This window comes from Endocarpon pusillum (genome assembly GCF_000464535.1).
Source record: "Endocarpon pusillum Z07020 unplaced genomic scaffold C734253, whole genome shotgun sequence".
NCBI classification, from domain to species: Eukaryota; Fungi; Ascomycota; class Eurotiomycetes; order Verrucariales; family Verrucariaceae; genus Endocarpon; species Endocarpon pusillum.
Genome location: NW_006913602.1, coordinates 506,870 through 522,961, shown reverse-complemented (window position 1 = coordinate 522,961; position 16,092 = coordinate 506,870). Strand labels below are relative to the sequence as shown.

Sequence of the window (16,092 nt, the reverse complement as noted above, 5' to 3'; positions counted from 1 at the left end):
CTTGTCTGTCGTCGCAGCTCATTGACATTTTGCGGACTTTTTTAGACTAACCCTGAACTACGTAAGGTGGCCGTAAGTCGGTTACGTTAGAAGCGGTCGCGGTAGTGGTGCTCGATTGTGCTGTGCTGTGCTTCGAATTCAAAGACATTGTCATCACGGAGATCGTGTATAGGATAGAGCCTCCAAGTCAATTCACAGGACATCCATTTGGGGCAGTAATCAGACTTCAAAACAGTGCATCCCGGCATTTTGTGAACAAAAGTCAATGGTGTGGAACGATAGCAAGATCTCAAGTGTCGATTTGGCTTGTTTCAGGCTTTAGGGCAACTTTTCACGCTAGTAAATTCAGCCAATGGCTGCTCTTCCACAACCTGTTCGAGCGACCACACAATTCCTGACCAGAAATTCTGCCTGCGACGTACACCCACAGAAGTCCGTCCTGAACTCTTTATCTGCTCATATTGCAAGACTGAAGTTGCAATCATGGGTGGTGTCACGGTTCGCGATGTGGATGTGAGTATCCTTCAAGCATTCTACCCAGCGTTCCGCCCTCAAAGCCGTTTGCGAGTATCGAAACAACTGCCTAAAAGACATTTGGCTGCTCTCGAAGCAAAACAGAATTCCGGACTTGGAAACTCTAGCTGACCTTTCACTGAACTGCAGGCTCAGAAGTTCATCGAAGCTTACTCCGCGTTTTTGAAGAGACAGGGTAAACTACAAATACCAGGTGCGTCTAGGTTTCGGTACAAGACCCCCTCCAAACCTAGCTTCTAATCAGACGATTCCGCACTGCAGGCTGGGTTGACACGGTCAAAACTTCACACTCCAACGAACTCCCACCCCAATCGCCGGACTGGTTCTACATCCGAGCCGCCGCCATCGCCCGACATGTCTACCTCCGCAAATCCGTTGGAGTAGGCCGCTTACGAAAAGTGCACGGGAGCACTAAGAATCGAGGATCGAGACCGTCACACCACGTCCATGCTTCTGGTAGTGTAGACAGGAAGGTGCTACAGGCCTTGGAGAAACTGGGGATTGTGGAGCAGGTGGATGAGGAGGCCGAGGGTGGTGGACGAGGTGGAAGGAGAATCACACAGGCGGGGATGAGAGATTTGGATCGGATTGCAGCTACCACGGCAGAGGACGATGATGAGGACGAGGAATAAGGAGACAATAGAGACCGCATCGGAAGTAGACATCGAAGGCTACCCAAGAGTTGGGGCTTATAGCGTCTGCAGCAAAGCGGTTGTCAAAGAACAGCGATATTAATTGAAAGATCGAGTCACGACTTTGCTCATACAGTATTTGTCGGTGATCCTGCTCCTAGAGAATCATAGAGATGTGCGAAATGCTTAACCCCGGCATGAAAATCCAAGGAAGATGAGGCATCACAGAGCCACGTACAACGCTCAATGGGTATCATGCAAGGCTCGCAGAGGGCGACCCACAGAAAAACTCACGACCTATATCAGGTTCAGCTCCAAGCCCATACCGGCTATGCAAGTATATATATCCCCAACCCAATGCACCACCAATCACCATGCTCGTCCCAGGTCATTTATTCGTCTTCGCCGCCCAACACCTCTCCAGGATGAATTTCTCTAATATGCTATCATCCAATCCCTCATACAGTCCAAACACTCTCCAGTACTAATCGTGATTGTATCACCATTATCCTCTTTCATGCCCAACAACCATATCAACCCCTAGGCATCACGACATCACGAGTCGTACGTATGAAGAGGATGACCTACATCCCTGATGACTTTCACTCATAGTCTATGTCGTGCGGAATGTTTCTCCTCCTGGCAAGGCTGGGTTGATGCATCGCATGGAAGAGCCCCCGGACTTCGCACTGCTGGTAGCCTCCTGGGCGACTCCGCTATCCCAGTTCTAGCTGCTGTTGAACATGTCTGCAAGCTCCAAAAGATCTTCATCATTCACGCCGTACAAATCGTAGCAGCTGTTCTGCGTGCTGTCTGGAGAATCTCCCACTTTCGAGCGCAGGGGACTTGCTTGCTTGGCCAGTTTTGGCAGAGTAGACCGGTGAACACCAAGTACTTCAGCGCTCCTTTTCTTTGACACGATTTGAGAGTCATCCTTTTTGAGGCCCAAAACCTGTGATGACAGCCTTAGCAGGTTCTCATCAAAATCGTCGCCAAAGACGTTATCGAAGTACTCATCGGAACCATGACCATTATCGAAGACCTTGTCATCTTCCCGAGAACGCAATGCTGACTGCTGGGGCGGTGACCTTTTCTTGACCGGAGGCTTTGCGGTTGATGGACATGGCCGCTGAGGCTTTGCAGGGGCTAACTTGTTGGACTTGGTTTGGACGGTGCTGTTCGTGATCTTAAAATCGGTAGGACATGGGGCGAGGTTCTCCTTATCGCTATGTGCACCATTGTCCTCAAAGTCTTGTGACCAGAACATAGCCTCAACTTGGGAAGCCGTCGGGATGTCGTCGAGGCCACTTACTACAGGAAGGTGGACGCCAGGTTGGGTAAGAGAAGAACCCGAAGACGTGCAGAATTGTTCTGCTGCACGGTTGTTGAGCGTCAACGGTGACCTCTGAGCAGATATCGCACGAGTAGCTTTGGTAGAAGAAGCTGTGGCTGGGGATGGGTCCTCCGTTTTGCGCTTCTTCGAAGGGCGGCCCGTTTGGAGGGCTGCAGTTCTCTTCAATGTGTGACTTGACGGATCACGCACTATTTTCGGTGGTGAGGATTGGCCGTTCAGCTCCGCCTCGAGAGCTTTATCATCTGCGAACTCGGAAAGCATCTGCGAGCCTGAAATGGAGAATTGCGTATCCGGCTGTCCTTGGTCCACAGGCGCCGCATGGAGAGCGCTCCGCTCATATGTGTGCTTCGGTTGGGTCGTGTGCTGCTGTCCGCATGCCTCTGAGGCGGACACTTTCTGCAGCGCTGGCAAACAAGAAGCTTTCTGCGACTTTAGAGCTGGCGGGGCTGAAGATTGTATCTGTCCTGAACCTTGTGAGTTCTCGGCAGAATGCTCAACCGATCTGGCTCTTGCGTCGCTTTTCCGATTTTGAACGTCGAGACTGGCTTTGCTGAACTGTGCCTCTACCTTGCCATCTCGAGGGACGCCAAAGAAGGTGTGCAGTCGGGGCTGGCTTGCTCGGACCTTGCCCCACAAGCTCTCTTCTGGCAGCTTACCGAGCTGTACTAGCTTTCTCTGCTCTTCTCTTTGCTTTGCTTCTTGCTCCTCTCTCTTCTTCTTTGCTTCCCGTGCACGCTTCTGCTTTGCCAAAATGTCCTTGGCTCGCTTGTCCGCTTCAACCGCTCGCTCGGCAGCACGGATCTGTGCTGCACTCAATTTTGGAACACGACCAGCTTTCAGGTAAGCGCGACGAGCCTCTCGAAGGGTCTGCGGTCGGTCCCAGGTGGGAGGGTGTGCTCCACGGGGCATTGCGTAACGGAGGAGGGAGGGATTGTCGTTGGTCTTGATGCAGGTACAAAGCCAGATTGAATTAACTTAGTGGGGCCAATGCTCAACTGCGGGGCGCTTTCCGGATGTAGGAAGGGCAGGATTATTTATCATAAATCTGGCTGATGCTGAGTAGCGAATGTAAATCTATCTACCTTGGCCTGAATGAAAAGGCTAAACAGTGTGAAGGGCAAGCCGATGAAAGACAGCAAAAGACGGCGATGTTTTATACCGTGGTAGTTTGACATCATTGGTCACTGATTGATTGTGGCCTGCTTCAAAATGACCGTTACGTGTTTTCAGGAACAAGCAATCAACACAGGTTGTGCCAATTGAACAACATGATTTGTTTGGCATCATTAAAGAGGAAGACAGAACTTCATGGTGGATCATTCCCATTCACTACAGCTACCTGCTCCTCTTCCGGATCACCTAGATCGACAATTGGATAAGTCAGAATGGCAGCGATTCCCCCCAAGCCCTCCAATCTCTTCCCGCTCTCGTGGTCGCTGCTCAGGATCCTGACATCTCCGCCACTTTCTTTCCTTACACGGTCCACTAATCGTACCCATCTCCTCCGTGTAGCCACATCTTGATTACGAAACAGTGAATTGGTGATGATGAGCTTACCTCCACCTCTGCCGACAGCACCCTCCTCGACAGCCGCTTCGACTTCTTTAGGACCATACCACGCACGACCATCATCTTTCCGCAACATCTCAAAGAAGTCGTTCATTAAGCGTGTTTCTCTAGCGTATTTTGTATCCTTCAATTTGACCCTGACTTCTGGGCTCTTCAAAACCTGGTTGAGACTGTAAAGGTGGCCGGCACTGCTATGAACAACGATGAACGCCTTTCGCTTGACTAGGCTTTGTAGTAGTTTCTCGCTAGTAGCGAAGGCTCTTTCTGACGCATACCTGAGAAAGCCAGCTGCGGTAAAGCCGGGACTTGCAAGCAGGATCGGGATTGTCTTGGCTTCCTCAGTCTGTTCGATAAGGCCTTCCACCTGCCTTAGCAATGTATCCAGGACTGTTTTGAAGAACTTTTCGAGTCCTTTGTCGTGTTTTGCCGACCTCTTTGCTCCGTCTCTTTTTCGGGTAACTCTCATTGTAACTTTTTGGCGGAGAAGGGTCTGATACTGTGTAACGAAGCAGATATTTGCCAGGCCCTCTTCCATCACGACTGCCACAATTTCGGCTTTTTTCTGGGGGTTGGTAGCTTCCTCGAGTTGTTCCTTTGCAACGCTGTCCCAACCTTGCTCGCCATCTTTCCCTTCGACTTCCTTTGTAAGGGTAAAATTTCGGTTCAGTTCGAGGTCCAGGGTATGATGCTGTCCAATCTTTGTATGCTTGTTCTCACGAGCTACTCTCCCAGAGACATGTAGTTGTCCAGCCTGGGGGTCGAAATCTAGAGACTTGACTCGGATTGTGAGGTTGACATGGACTCGGTGCGAGGAAGTCGAGCCTGTCGATGCGGATTCTGATGTGACGCGACGGATAGCCGAAGCAGTGAGGAGATCAGAGGGCCGAATCAGGTTGTGCGCGTGCCACTGCAATGCATCTGTTAGTATCGCGCAGAAGAAGACCTTAGAAGCGCCCACCATGTCTTCCGGTTCTTCAGGGTATAATGTCACGCTGCCAGAGCCATCTGGCTCAATATGGCGCTTGACCAACCTCATCGTGCAAGCGGGAAATTGTCTGAAGTTGAAATTCCACCGAAGGTTGCGTATGAATTAGGTCTTTATGTGCATTTAATAAGGAAGCCCGGTTGCGGTGTTTGGAAATAAATTTGTTTGTTCGAGTCCAATCACTCACAACACAAAGGATTGGTAAGTATCAATACATTGGTGTCGTACAGATGATCTCATGCCTGCCGCGGTGTACAAAGATTTGTGGCTAATGTGAATCGCGCAAAACACTATGTTCAAGGCTCAAGCTGTATTCAACCTCAGTGCTGGCCCACCCTGACATGACGTACAGGAAGTCCTCTATCGTAGCAATACTCCGTAGCGTCCTCATGAAGTTGGTTGTCTGCTTTTGTTCCTTTTGCAGATTTTCTCCTTCCCTTATATAGTCTTTCCCACCATCAGGTTAATCACAAGAGTGATATCTGCCTCAAATACTGAGCAGATGAAATCCCTACGACTGCCCACTTCTCGACCCTATCAAGCTAAGCAGCAGCTCTAATGGAGTCTACCACGGATAATGATGCTCCAAACATCCTCGGCGGCACTATCTTCATCTGTTATATTGGAGCAGCGTTACTTCTCACAGGATTGATTGTTTTAAACTTGTACAAAACCTCATTACGAAGTCCACCATCGTCAACTTGGAACCATGTGCAACAACTCTCCACATTCTCTGTCCTGGCTGTTCTAAGCTTTGTAACTCTTTCCTACCATATGCTGAGCTTCCTCATCACCTCATACTCAAACTGGGCAATAGCAAGGGGATTGGCTCTACCCCAGGGTGTGCTGAAAAATTATCTTGAACGGCTACATTTGTGGCAATGGGCGAGAACTTCGACCTTGTTTCAAGACTTTGCGACGAACATCTGCATGGAGTCAAATGGTAATTGGTGGTGGACAGAGCACACGCTGATGTTCAGTATGGCCTGGAACATATACATGGCCGTTGAAGGTAGTCTGGAAAGGCTCATTTCTTTTCTGTTCATTTCGAAGTACTTAGTGTCCAATTGTGATGCACTTCGCTGACCGGTGCCCTCCAGGCACTCGCAGACGAATACCAAAACTATGGTTTTATTTTGCGCTGGACCAGATTCTGCCCGTCTCATTCACCCTGAATCTTTTCTTCCTGGCAGTCCTTCTGGAACCCGCAGAAATGTCCCAGACCTCGATTTCAAGGTGCTGGTCAGCACCAGGACTTTTAATGCAAGTGTTGCCGCTCGCAGTCTTCTTCGTTACGCTATCCATTGCTCCATTGGCCGTGGACAGTTCGGCTCTCATTCCCATTGTGCTGCTCGCTCGGCTTCTCCTATTCCTTCCTTTCCTATCTTACCGTCCAACTCTCATATCACCTGCTGAACCTGAGCAATCCAACAGCGGCAGGTCCAAGAAGCGGAGCCAGAGGAACAGACTCTGGCTGGCCTTTAAACCAACAATCTTAACACTCGTTTCGGGGTATGTGTTTCTCCGGCTAGTCCACACCATACGAGGAACCACCGTCGCCTTTCCATTTATGCGAGAGATCCTGTCGACGGTCAATAATGATTCTGCTGTTGGTGCCCTTGGCTATGACCTCCTCATTGCGATGGCCAGTTGGGCTATTTGGTATGCGATGCATTCTAAAAACAAGGTCCATGCAGAATGATTCGCGCCGCTGGGGCAATGGACCGGAATAATTGGACAATTAGTGGAGTGATCTGGAAGACAATCCTATCCAAGATGAAAAGGTTCGTCATACATCTAACCATGTGGCGAGACCCAACCAAGTTGGCCCAACGCCTCATGACAAAAAGGAAAAGACAAAGGAGGCTGGTGTGCTTTGCTGCTGCTCGAAGACATTACCTCAATGCAGTGATTTCGCAAGTTGTTCTTTGTCCCGAGCAACGCTGCAATGACGTATTGCAGGAGAATCCTGTCGTTATTGTTGAGCAATAATGGCGAATGAGGGGCAAGGTCTGAAGGTGAGGGGGTGAAAGCTCGTAGGAGCACGATAGCATCCCAAAGCCGGTGTCAAGAGATCGTGGCGTATTTGACCACTGCTCAGAATTCGCAGACCAAAAAGTCATGTGCACTGATATGTAATCCTATCGATGTGCGATTGACGATGATCAACTCTAAAGTCCATGTTCTCAGGTTGAAGGTTTTTGAATGATGCTGGAGGACACCATGATCGTACAAGTGCATTCTGGAATTTTTGTGCGAATGGCCACGATATAGTGACAGCAGGCTTCGGAGTGATGGTAGCATCCCTACAAGTTGGAGAGAAAATCGATAGACCTGTGTCGGAGGTCAATATAATACCCTCCATACCTCGCTCTCGCTGCGATCTTCTCCGTCAAGCTCCCTATGAGTTCATACGACCGACGAGTGATCATAGACTCCCACGTCCACCTCTTTGCACGCGCGCAACTTCCTACTCTACGCTGGACACCCCGTCTTCCCTCCGATCATGTTCTCAAGGGACAGAATTCCGTTCAGGAATACTGCTCTGCCATCTCATCTTCTGCAGGTAAGCTACGAGGCTTCGTCTTTATCGAGTCCGATCGCGTATCCTCTCTCTCCCACGCCGGTTGGAATCATGCACTGGAGGAGGTTGAGCTCCCCACTCGAATTGCCAAATGGGAATTGAGGGAGGAAGAGGATGAGGGTTTCGGAGCAGGAGATGAGGACTTAGTCCTTGGTATTGTGCTATGGGCGCCTGTTCCTGCAGGACCGGAGGCCATGGAGGCGTACATGAACTCAGCCAAAGAGCGGTGCGGAGATGAGAAGGTATTGGAGAAGATCAAGGGCGTGAGGTACCTGGTCCAAGACAAGCCGTCTGGCGTAATGCTTCAACCTAGGTTCATCGAGAGCTTAAAGTGGTTAAGGAAACAATGGGCTGGCTTTCGATTTGGGTGTCGATGCAAGGAATGGAGGAATTTGACAGCTGAGGGAAGCTTGTGAGATGTTAAGATTGCTTCACAGCAATAGAAGAAGAGGCAACATGGGAGAAGCTAGGCTCAAGATCGTAATCAACCATCTATGCAAGCCAGATCTACATCTGACCTCGGAGGAGATTGCGAATGGGTCATCAGTCCTACGCCAGATGGAGGGACTACATTTGAAGAGATGGCGAGGTTCGATGGTACTTTTATGAAACTCTCGGGAGCATTCTCTGAGCTATTATCTTCTCAGAATTGGCAAGATCCCGGCTCATTGGAGAGGATCATTGAAATCCTGACGTGCGACGCCTTCGGACCTTCTCGTATCATGTTTGGGTCAGACTGGCCGGTCTGCACTGTCCAATGGCCGTGGATCGAGCTCTCATGGCAGTATTGGCATGGCGTTGTCGAGGCTATCCTCTCTGCACGGAATTTGTCAGATGACGAATCGACCATGATCTGGTCCGGCACCGTGCAGGCCGCCTACAACATACCGTAAAGCCCGCTCGTCAAATTCCTACTTTACACCATAGAACGGACCTTGCTATCGTCATTGCAGATTAACGAACAATCCACCATCAACCAACAAACTCGCCCCGCTCACATAGCCACTCAACTCTGAACAAGCTAGAAACAGCGCCGGCCCCGCCATATCCTCGGGCCTCCCCAACCTCCCCAGCGGGACTCTCCGCTCCATATACATCTTCTTCTCAGACCCATCCCTCAAGTCCTCGTCATTCAACTGCGTCCGGATCGTGCCCGGAAGCAGCGCATTACATCTGATATTATACTTGCCCAACGCGCACGCCGTGCTTTGCATCAAGCTCAACACCCCTGCCTTGGTGGGCGTGTAATGCGTCTGCTGCGCGCCACCAACCAGGGCGGAGATACTCGAGATGGTTATGATCGACCCCCCCTGCGGGCCTGTCTGCTGCACCATCTGTTTTGCGGCGGCTTGGACGGCGTAGAAAGCGCCGGAGAGGTTGGTGTTTATGTGGGATTGGAACAGGGAAGGTTCAATGTTGAGGAAGTCTTCGAATTTGCAGATCCCGGCGTTGGAGATGAAGATGTCGAGGCGGTGGAAGGTGTTTACTGTTTTCTGGATTAGCTCTGTCGAGGTGGAGGGCTGGGAGATGTCGCCGGGCACGAAGATGACAGGTACTCCGGTTATGTCTCGAAGTTTTTGGTCGTCTTCATCTGGGAGTCTGTTATGAGAGCGTCGGGCGTGGAGGGTATCAGATGCTTCTTTCCGAAGCGAGGACATCAGCTCGTCATCATTGGTTCCATGGTTGTTGCTATGGGAGGGAAGGTAATTGATGGCTACTTTTGCGCCGTGCGAGACAAAGGATACCGCTATGGCGCGTCCGATGCCGGTGAGGCCGCCAGTGATTGCGACGACTTTGTCGGTGAGGAGAGGTGGGAGGGTAGACATGCAGATTAGGAGGAGGATGTGGACATGTAGGAATAGATTGTGCAACAGAAATGTTGGAAATGTCTGTCAGTCAGGCAGGCAGTCAATGGCACATGGGTTCACCTTTCGTATTAGTCGCTCAGACTAGATGAGTCTAAGCAATACCAGCGCTTTGCATCTCTTGAAACTGGATTGATCATTATATCAAATTCAATATTGGTAGGCTGCTATCCTCCCGTCGTCTAGCATTGCTCTCCAAACTACCCCACATTTAGCAGTGGTGTAGAAGATGTCATATCTAGTAGAAGAGGGGTTGTCCACCTCACAATGGCACTAAGGAGTAACAAGTAGTGACGGGACTCACTTACTCTTCCTTGCAGTGCAAACATCTTCCCGGATGGACAATGGGTTCAGGCACTCCCCCGATGGTGTGATGCTCGACAGTTGCCCGAGTTCTCCTTGAGGTACACAAAAGGGGGTAGGGAAAAAAGTTCGTGGGAAGGACTCGGAATGCCGTACTCGGCCAAGACGCCGAATACATGTACGATTCAGACTGGGGCTAATGTCAACGAATCGTGGCCAGGCGAACGAACGGCCGTCGAGTGCTTCCACTACCACGGCATTCTCCGGGACAATCAAGGTGTATCTAGTTGGTTAGAGTCTGATGGTGGCTACTGGAGTTCGCAAGTGCTGATCATCATCTGCAAATTATCAGCCACTCACTGATGCATTTCGAAATGTGCAGATGTTTTGACACTGGCCACTCAGCCTTTGCATGACGGAGCAACTGGGAGTCAGCGACGGTAGCTTGCGGTCAGATGCTTACGTCAATGATAGGACTAAAAGAACAAAACGACAATACGTGCTATGTAGAACAACAAGCACTTGTTTAGTCGAGACGGTGTGTCTCACGGCGTAAATGCTTAGCGGGACTTTCTTTCTTTTCTATTTATGCGCGTGTCTGCCTTGCCAAGCGGACAGTAAGATTGGGATGGTCTGGGTCGAATCGGGGGCGGCCCGCCCAGTCATGCCGAGGTTCGGAGTCAACGTGATCCCATAATGATGGATGATTCAGCATCGTTGATTTCCCCCGTCCCGAGCAAGGGATTGAGTACTTTCATGCTTGCAAAAGAAAGAGGATGAGACATTTGTTGGAGGGATAGAAGAACAATGCTGGAAATTGGTATGCCTCGCGGCTTAGAGGGGATCATCCCCAATTCTCTAAGTTAGATTTGATAAGACTGGTGGGGCAATGGCTGCCTGCAGCGGAACATGATCTCTCTGAGCAGGCAGAGAGATCGCGTGATACAGAGATGTATAAATACAGGAAAAGTGTTGCAATCGAAACATTGAGGCTTAGAAATTCCGTGACAACCAACTCTTGCTATATTGCAGATACTGGGCCCAACATTGTCTGACAAGAAAAGTTGATCCCAAAAAGAGCTCAAGATAGAGCGGTTCCTCGCGTGCCTGACTGGCGTGCTGCGCATGACTTCGACAACGTGTTCCCATCCCTTCGAATTTGCAGATCTGCCTTTGATGCCATGGTTCATGCACCGCCACGTGGATGGCTCCCGTAGTGCCAATTCGAAACTGGTGGCCTAAGTGGGATAAAGTCATCGTTGAAGTCCAGATATCATGGTGTTGGGGTTGGTGTAGTTCGGAGGCTGAGACCTTGGCGCGCACAGTGAAATTGGTTGTCGTGTTATGAGGAAGGCGGAGAGCGATGAGTGAAAGGGTCATGCAGGTGCCAGGGGTCCTGCCCCGGCTCGAGGCCATACCATCCAAAGAAACCTCCATCTACTTCTAGTGTAATCCTCCGGGTCTCGGACTGCTGTCATGTTCTGTCGGAGACCATGTCTATAGCTGTTGTCACCGCCGGTAGCCCGGGGCTGGACGAAATGCAGTTCCGCCGCTCGAGTATCCGGAATCGGGAAAGGGCTGCGAGTTCTGTGACGAACCATACTCCCCTGTCCGGCGAGTAGAATGTTGTGGGCAAGCGTATCCCACAAGGACAGTCTTCTCTTGTACATGATGGTGTCGCTGGCCGTATGATTGGCATGGGTCAATGGCATGTCGGTGATAGAGACACCGACAGACCGCGTATCTTTCAATCAATTGATAGCACATGGTGAAGTAAGATTTTTGATTTGTGATTTTTGATTTTGATTTGTAAGATGGTAGTATGGAGGGACGATTGACAAGATAGTAACGTGAAATGCGAACAAAGAAATATATACCTTAACGAGCGCGGAGAGAAGTGACTGCTGTTAGAAGGATGCAATGAAATTGCTGTCTCAGGTGACAAGGCGATGTTGATATACAACACAATCATGGAAGCAGAAGGGAATGGCAGCCTAGCATGCCGGAGTCATCCATCACTGAGGTTCGTAAGGCAAGCATGAATCTAACATGCAAGGCATCCACAGATGCTTCATCGTCATTCGCAAGGATAGGCAGGCTAGATTAGCATATGATTGTGGTCCTAACTCCCAAAGAGAATTGATGGTGATCGAAAGAGGAAGAGGAGAGAATAGGAGGATGAAGTAGATAACTGGGAGATATCAGACAGGCCAATCATTGTCCGCCGTCGAGTGAACATGAGCAGCATGGATATGTGTGTAGGCGACCAAGAGATGCGAATGGCCCAATTGATGTCGATACAAGGTTAGCAGGCACGGCAACGGTCCACTCAGCCTCTTCAGCCAGTGCTTGAAGCCATGGTTCTGGGTCCAGAAGTGAACCGTTCGGTGTCGGAGAACGGGAGGACAACAGCCAGCAAGCATCTTAGCTGTTGTAGCTGATCATCTAACATTCAAGTTGCGGAGGAATGGTTCAACGTCTCCCTCCCACTCCAATCCAGAATTCAGGTCGAGGGTTGTTTTGGGATTCACTAGGCCAACGCGGGCTAGCACTGTCAGAGCTAGCCTTGGCAAGGCTGATGATCTGCATTGATAATTCCACCAAGTTTCGAGTCGTTGGGAAATGTCTCTCCATTCTTAGCTACTATCGGATCGCAAATTAGTCATGCAAACCCGTCACAACGCAGCATCATTCTCTTTTGGGATGAGTACAACGTCCTTTGTTAGACAGACTACGATGTCATCGCAGGATTTCCGTGCCTGGAGGGGATTGCTGACTACGTAGCTGGAGACTTGGCCATATCTCTCGCCATCCTCGCTGCCTCACAAAGCATTCCTGATCCTGTCCTGGTAGTATTCAAGGGCTCCCGGACGGTCCTGGGAGCGTTGCTGAGACAGTCAGATAGTGGATCGAGATGCTTCTTCGCTTGGCAATGGTTCCTGCGCCCGAGTTTCGCAACGCCAGCCCCGATCAGAATAATCTGGCGCAGCTATCTACCTGTGACCATTACCCGCAATCTCTCGGTTCACATCAACAGGCATCTGCTTGGTCTTTCAAGAGGAGCATGAACGGGGTCCTCCGGGTGCTTGCGTATGGAAGATAAAGGAGCTGGCCTCAATTTTACTTGAGTTGGAACATGGAGCTCACATTCTGGGTGGCCTACAACAAACTGTCGAACGGTGATCCGACCCTTGCGCATGAAACTGGTTCTGGATTGACATGATTACCCAACGGGTTTGCCTCAAGGGGTCAACAAGACGTGGTTGAAAGCCCTGGTTCGCGATGGACGTTTGGCGGCAATTTGCCAGTTACATAATTTGTTAGCAACAAATGTGCTTTCCGCCAGAGGTACAGCGGAAGATGTGAACGAGTTTGGTCTGTCAGCCTTGTGGGATGAGTAATCATCATGCAGAAGCCAAGATCGACACAGGATTGTGGCGCAGCCAATCAGCTCGTGGACCTTTGAAGGAACAACGGGAGACATTTCCCGACTACCGGCAGGCCGGCCTGCTGGAAAAGATAGTACATCCTCTGGCTGACATGCTCATCCTTCCACTTTTTACGACGGGTTTCATCCGGTCCACTAAGGCGCAAGGCAAAGCTCCCGAACGGAGTGCCAAAATAGAATTCACGGCATGAAAAGCCATCAGCTCTGCTCGTGACGGTGAAGAATGCCCAGTCGCACGGCGGCCATCCGGTGCCTATTCCATCAGGGGAAGTTATCAAAGTGACTCGTCATACTTAATCAGTTTGACCGTCTCATCCCGAATTCGTCTCAGAATCCAACTTCCTATCAAGCCAGCACGTCGTGACGGTCAACTGGCCGCTTCGTATTTGTGGCCGGGTGTGCTGCGAAGTCATGTCCAGACTGTGTTGCGTCGCCTAGCCAATCCGACTCCGGTGTTGGGACAAGATAATCATTGAAAATAATTTCGTTTATCGCCGGCAGATCTGGTAATGGACCCTGCTTTGTGCCTGACGTCGCCTCTTGTTCGACTGGTAGCGGCAAGCGAGGCATGTTGAAAAAGCCAAACACGTCAAGATACTCAAGATAAGCAGCAGGGGTCTTCCGCTATGTTTTGACGTGGAGCTGGCTTCAGATCAGGTTGTCTTGATATCAGAACATCCAGATCATATGCGCACCTACAACAATAAGCATGAAAATCTAGCTCGGAAGCGCTCTGAGCTCACCTTCGCATGTCGGCGAGAATCTTTACTGTCGCCGCTGTAGGTTGCTCCTTGCTTAATCCAATAGACAATCGGGACTCTTGATATGCTCGCACCACGCGATCAAGGATCTCGCCGTATCGTGCGGCTACCCTCCAACGTCGTCACATCTGTGATAGTAGGGACACAAACACTCCGATCCCAGGGCTTTTTTCGACAGTATGCACCAGTAATACCCGAGCCGCTACCATAGGTAAAACGCAAAGGGGGCCCAGCGCATCTAGGCGGAATGTGCCCGCAACCCAGCGACTGAAGTCCTCGACGCTTTTGGCTGCTCGAACGCTCCTCTGGATAGCTCTGTATGACGTGTAAAGAAATTGGACCGAAATGTTGGGTATGCTGCCAAGGAATGCAGCCTCATGACAGCTGTGTGGCAAGTCGCGTGCAGCATAATCCAGCAAGGGTTGACTCGAGCTTTGAAACAGAAACGCCTCCGAGGTGTCCACTGGCAGGCTCTTTCGCCAAGACGTCAGTTCGTCGTCCAGTTCTCTGTAGGACTTCTGGCATTGCGCGACTTCTGCAGCCAATCCGATGTCAACGGGCTGCTTCAGAGACTGGTGAATTCTACTGATGAGCCCCATGAGCTCACAATAAAAAGCAAAGCTTCCGAGATTCTCGCTACGGTATTCAACGTAGCTCAACCTGCCGCCCGGATTGAACCAGCTGCTCTCTACAGACACATTGGCCTCGAAAAAGGCGTTATCGCAGGGAAGACGTCGCTCTATGTCTTTTGCATTCAATCCGAAGTCGAAAGCCGTGGATATTGTCGCATATCGATCCAGTATGTACGCTCTCCAGAACAACCTTCGTCTCTCCTCGTCCTCTATCCAGGTTTCTGGCTCAGACAGTACGGTTGCCCCCAGAGTGAAAAATTGGTGGACGTGTAGGGCTACTCATGCTCGATGTTGATTCAGCCCCCAGCCCTAGATGCACGGTATTTCGAGTGGTCAGCGCCAATAAATTCCAGGCTGGTGGTCCATTCACTGAGCCTGTCAGGTCCAATGCCAGGATGACCATAGCCTGTAACGCCCGAACACTGGAATTCTCTAGCACATAAAGCAACACTCTCTGTTTTGACGCGTCGTGAATTTGTTTCCGTGCTTCGAGAGTCAATCCCGAGCTGCTGCAAAACCTCATCGTCGTTGCCACGATCGCGTGAAGTAAAATGCACTCTGCCTCGGAAAGTTGAAGTGAGCCGAAAAAGGTCCTGAATGTTGAATCGCGATGCAAGATTGGAAACCATATATTGATATGCTCAAAATACAGGTTGACAAGTAGGTACAGAAGATCGTGTGGTGGGAGATGGCTCTGAGCATCAGGTGCAGCTGACGCGCTTGGAGGGTTATGCCAGAAATGGTTACCGCTGGGAATCTGCTGGTCCGTCACTCCAGAGGCTGCATCTACTGAAAGAGGCGTCCCTTGCTGTGTCGCACCACCCTGTGTGCCAGGATACTGAGAGATGGAATAGGCTGGATGATATGCTCTCTGCTGGCTAACAGACACAAGTGAGCTAGGACTAGCAACTGATCCACGTTCTTCCTGTATCTGGGACGCTGGTGAGTGCGAGATGTGGTCAACAGGCAGACACCTGTGGCTGCTATCATCTGGGTGAGATGTGCGCTTTTCTTCTTGGATGTCTGGTTCTGCACGCAGATATCTGTCGAACAAGCCGTCATGTATGGACACCATCTCAAGTCGATCAAGTCTTCGCTCCAAATCTCGACCATAACCCGCCCGCAATCCAGGCTTCTTCCTTTCTCTGTACTCGCATACTTGATTGTTGCGCGCACACCACCCACATTTGGGCTGACCTCGATCTGGTCCAGCATGAACAGCACGAAAACGAGATGCCAGGATGTGAGAAACCTACCGCATCCGACTTTTCTTTGCTTACATAGCTCGCAACTGATTTATCAAAGTGCAGTCAGGCTGGTGCTGTTCATTGAGACATAGACGGCATACGAAACACTCATCAGCCTCTTTCGCTTGCTTGCTAGAGGAGTTCTACTCCGCTTCATCCTCACTGCTTGATGCAGTAG

General features: G+C 50.4%; 5 protein-coding genes across 5 annotated transcripts; 2 read left to right on the top strand and 3 right to left on the bottom strand.

Annotated features, from left to right (window-relative positions):
- Positions 1-483: 483 nt before the first annotated feature.
- Positions 484-1,166, top strand: EPUS_00166 (40S ribosomal protein S19; the record flags this gene model as incomplete). The annotated part of the gene is made up of 3 exons (XM_007789195.1): positions 484-513; positions 664-727; positions 796-1,166. The coding sequence occupies 3 exons, from the start codon at positions 484-486 to the stop codon at positions 1,164-1,166; spliced, it is 465 nt and encodes a 154-aa protein (XP_007787385.1).
- A 727-nt stretch (positions 1,167-1,893) lies between these two features.
- Positions 1,894-3,429, bottom strand: EPUS_00165 (uncharacterized protein; the record flags this gene model as incomplete). Its single annotated transcript, XM_007789194.1, has 1 exon — positions 1,894-3,429. The coding sequence occupies one exon, from the start codon at positions 3,427-3,429 to the stop codon at positions 1,894-1,896; it is 1,536 nt and encodes a 511-aa protein (XP_007787384.1).
- Positions 3,430-3,826: 397 nt separating this feature from the next.
- Positions 3,827-5,125, bottom strand: EPUS_00164 (uncharacterized protein; the record flags this gene model as incomplete). Its single annotated transcript, XM_007789193.1, has 1 exon — positions 3,827-5,125. The coding sequence occupies one exon, from the start codon at positions 5,123-5,125 to the stop codon at positions 3,827-3,829; it is 1,299 nt and encodes a 432-aa protein (XP_007787383.1).
- A 2,352-nt stretch (positions 5,126-7,477) lies between these two features.
- On the top strand, positions 7,478-8,551 carry EPUS_00163 (uncharacterized protein; the record flags this gene model as incomplete). Its single annotated transcript, XM_007789192.1, has 2 exons — positions 7,478-8,070; positions 8,164-8,551. 2 exons carry the CDS (start codon positions 7,478-7,480, stop codon positions 8,549-8,551), a joined length of 981 nt encoding a protein of 326 aa, XP_007787382.1.
- A 51-nt stretch (positions 8,552-8,602) lies between these two features.
- EPUS_00162 (uncharacterized protein) lies at positions 8,603-9,484 on the bottom strand (the record flags this gene model as incomplete). The annotated part of the gene is made up of 1 exon (XM_007789191.1): positions 8,603-9,484. The coding sequence occupies one exon, from the start codon at positions 9,482-9,484 to the stop codon at positions 8,603-8,605; it is 882 nt and encodes a 293-aa protein (XP_007787381.1).
- Between the last annotated feature and the right edge of the window lie 6,608 nt (positions 9,485-16,092).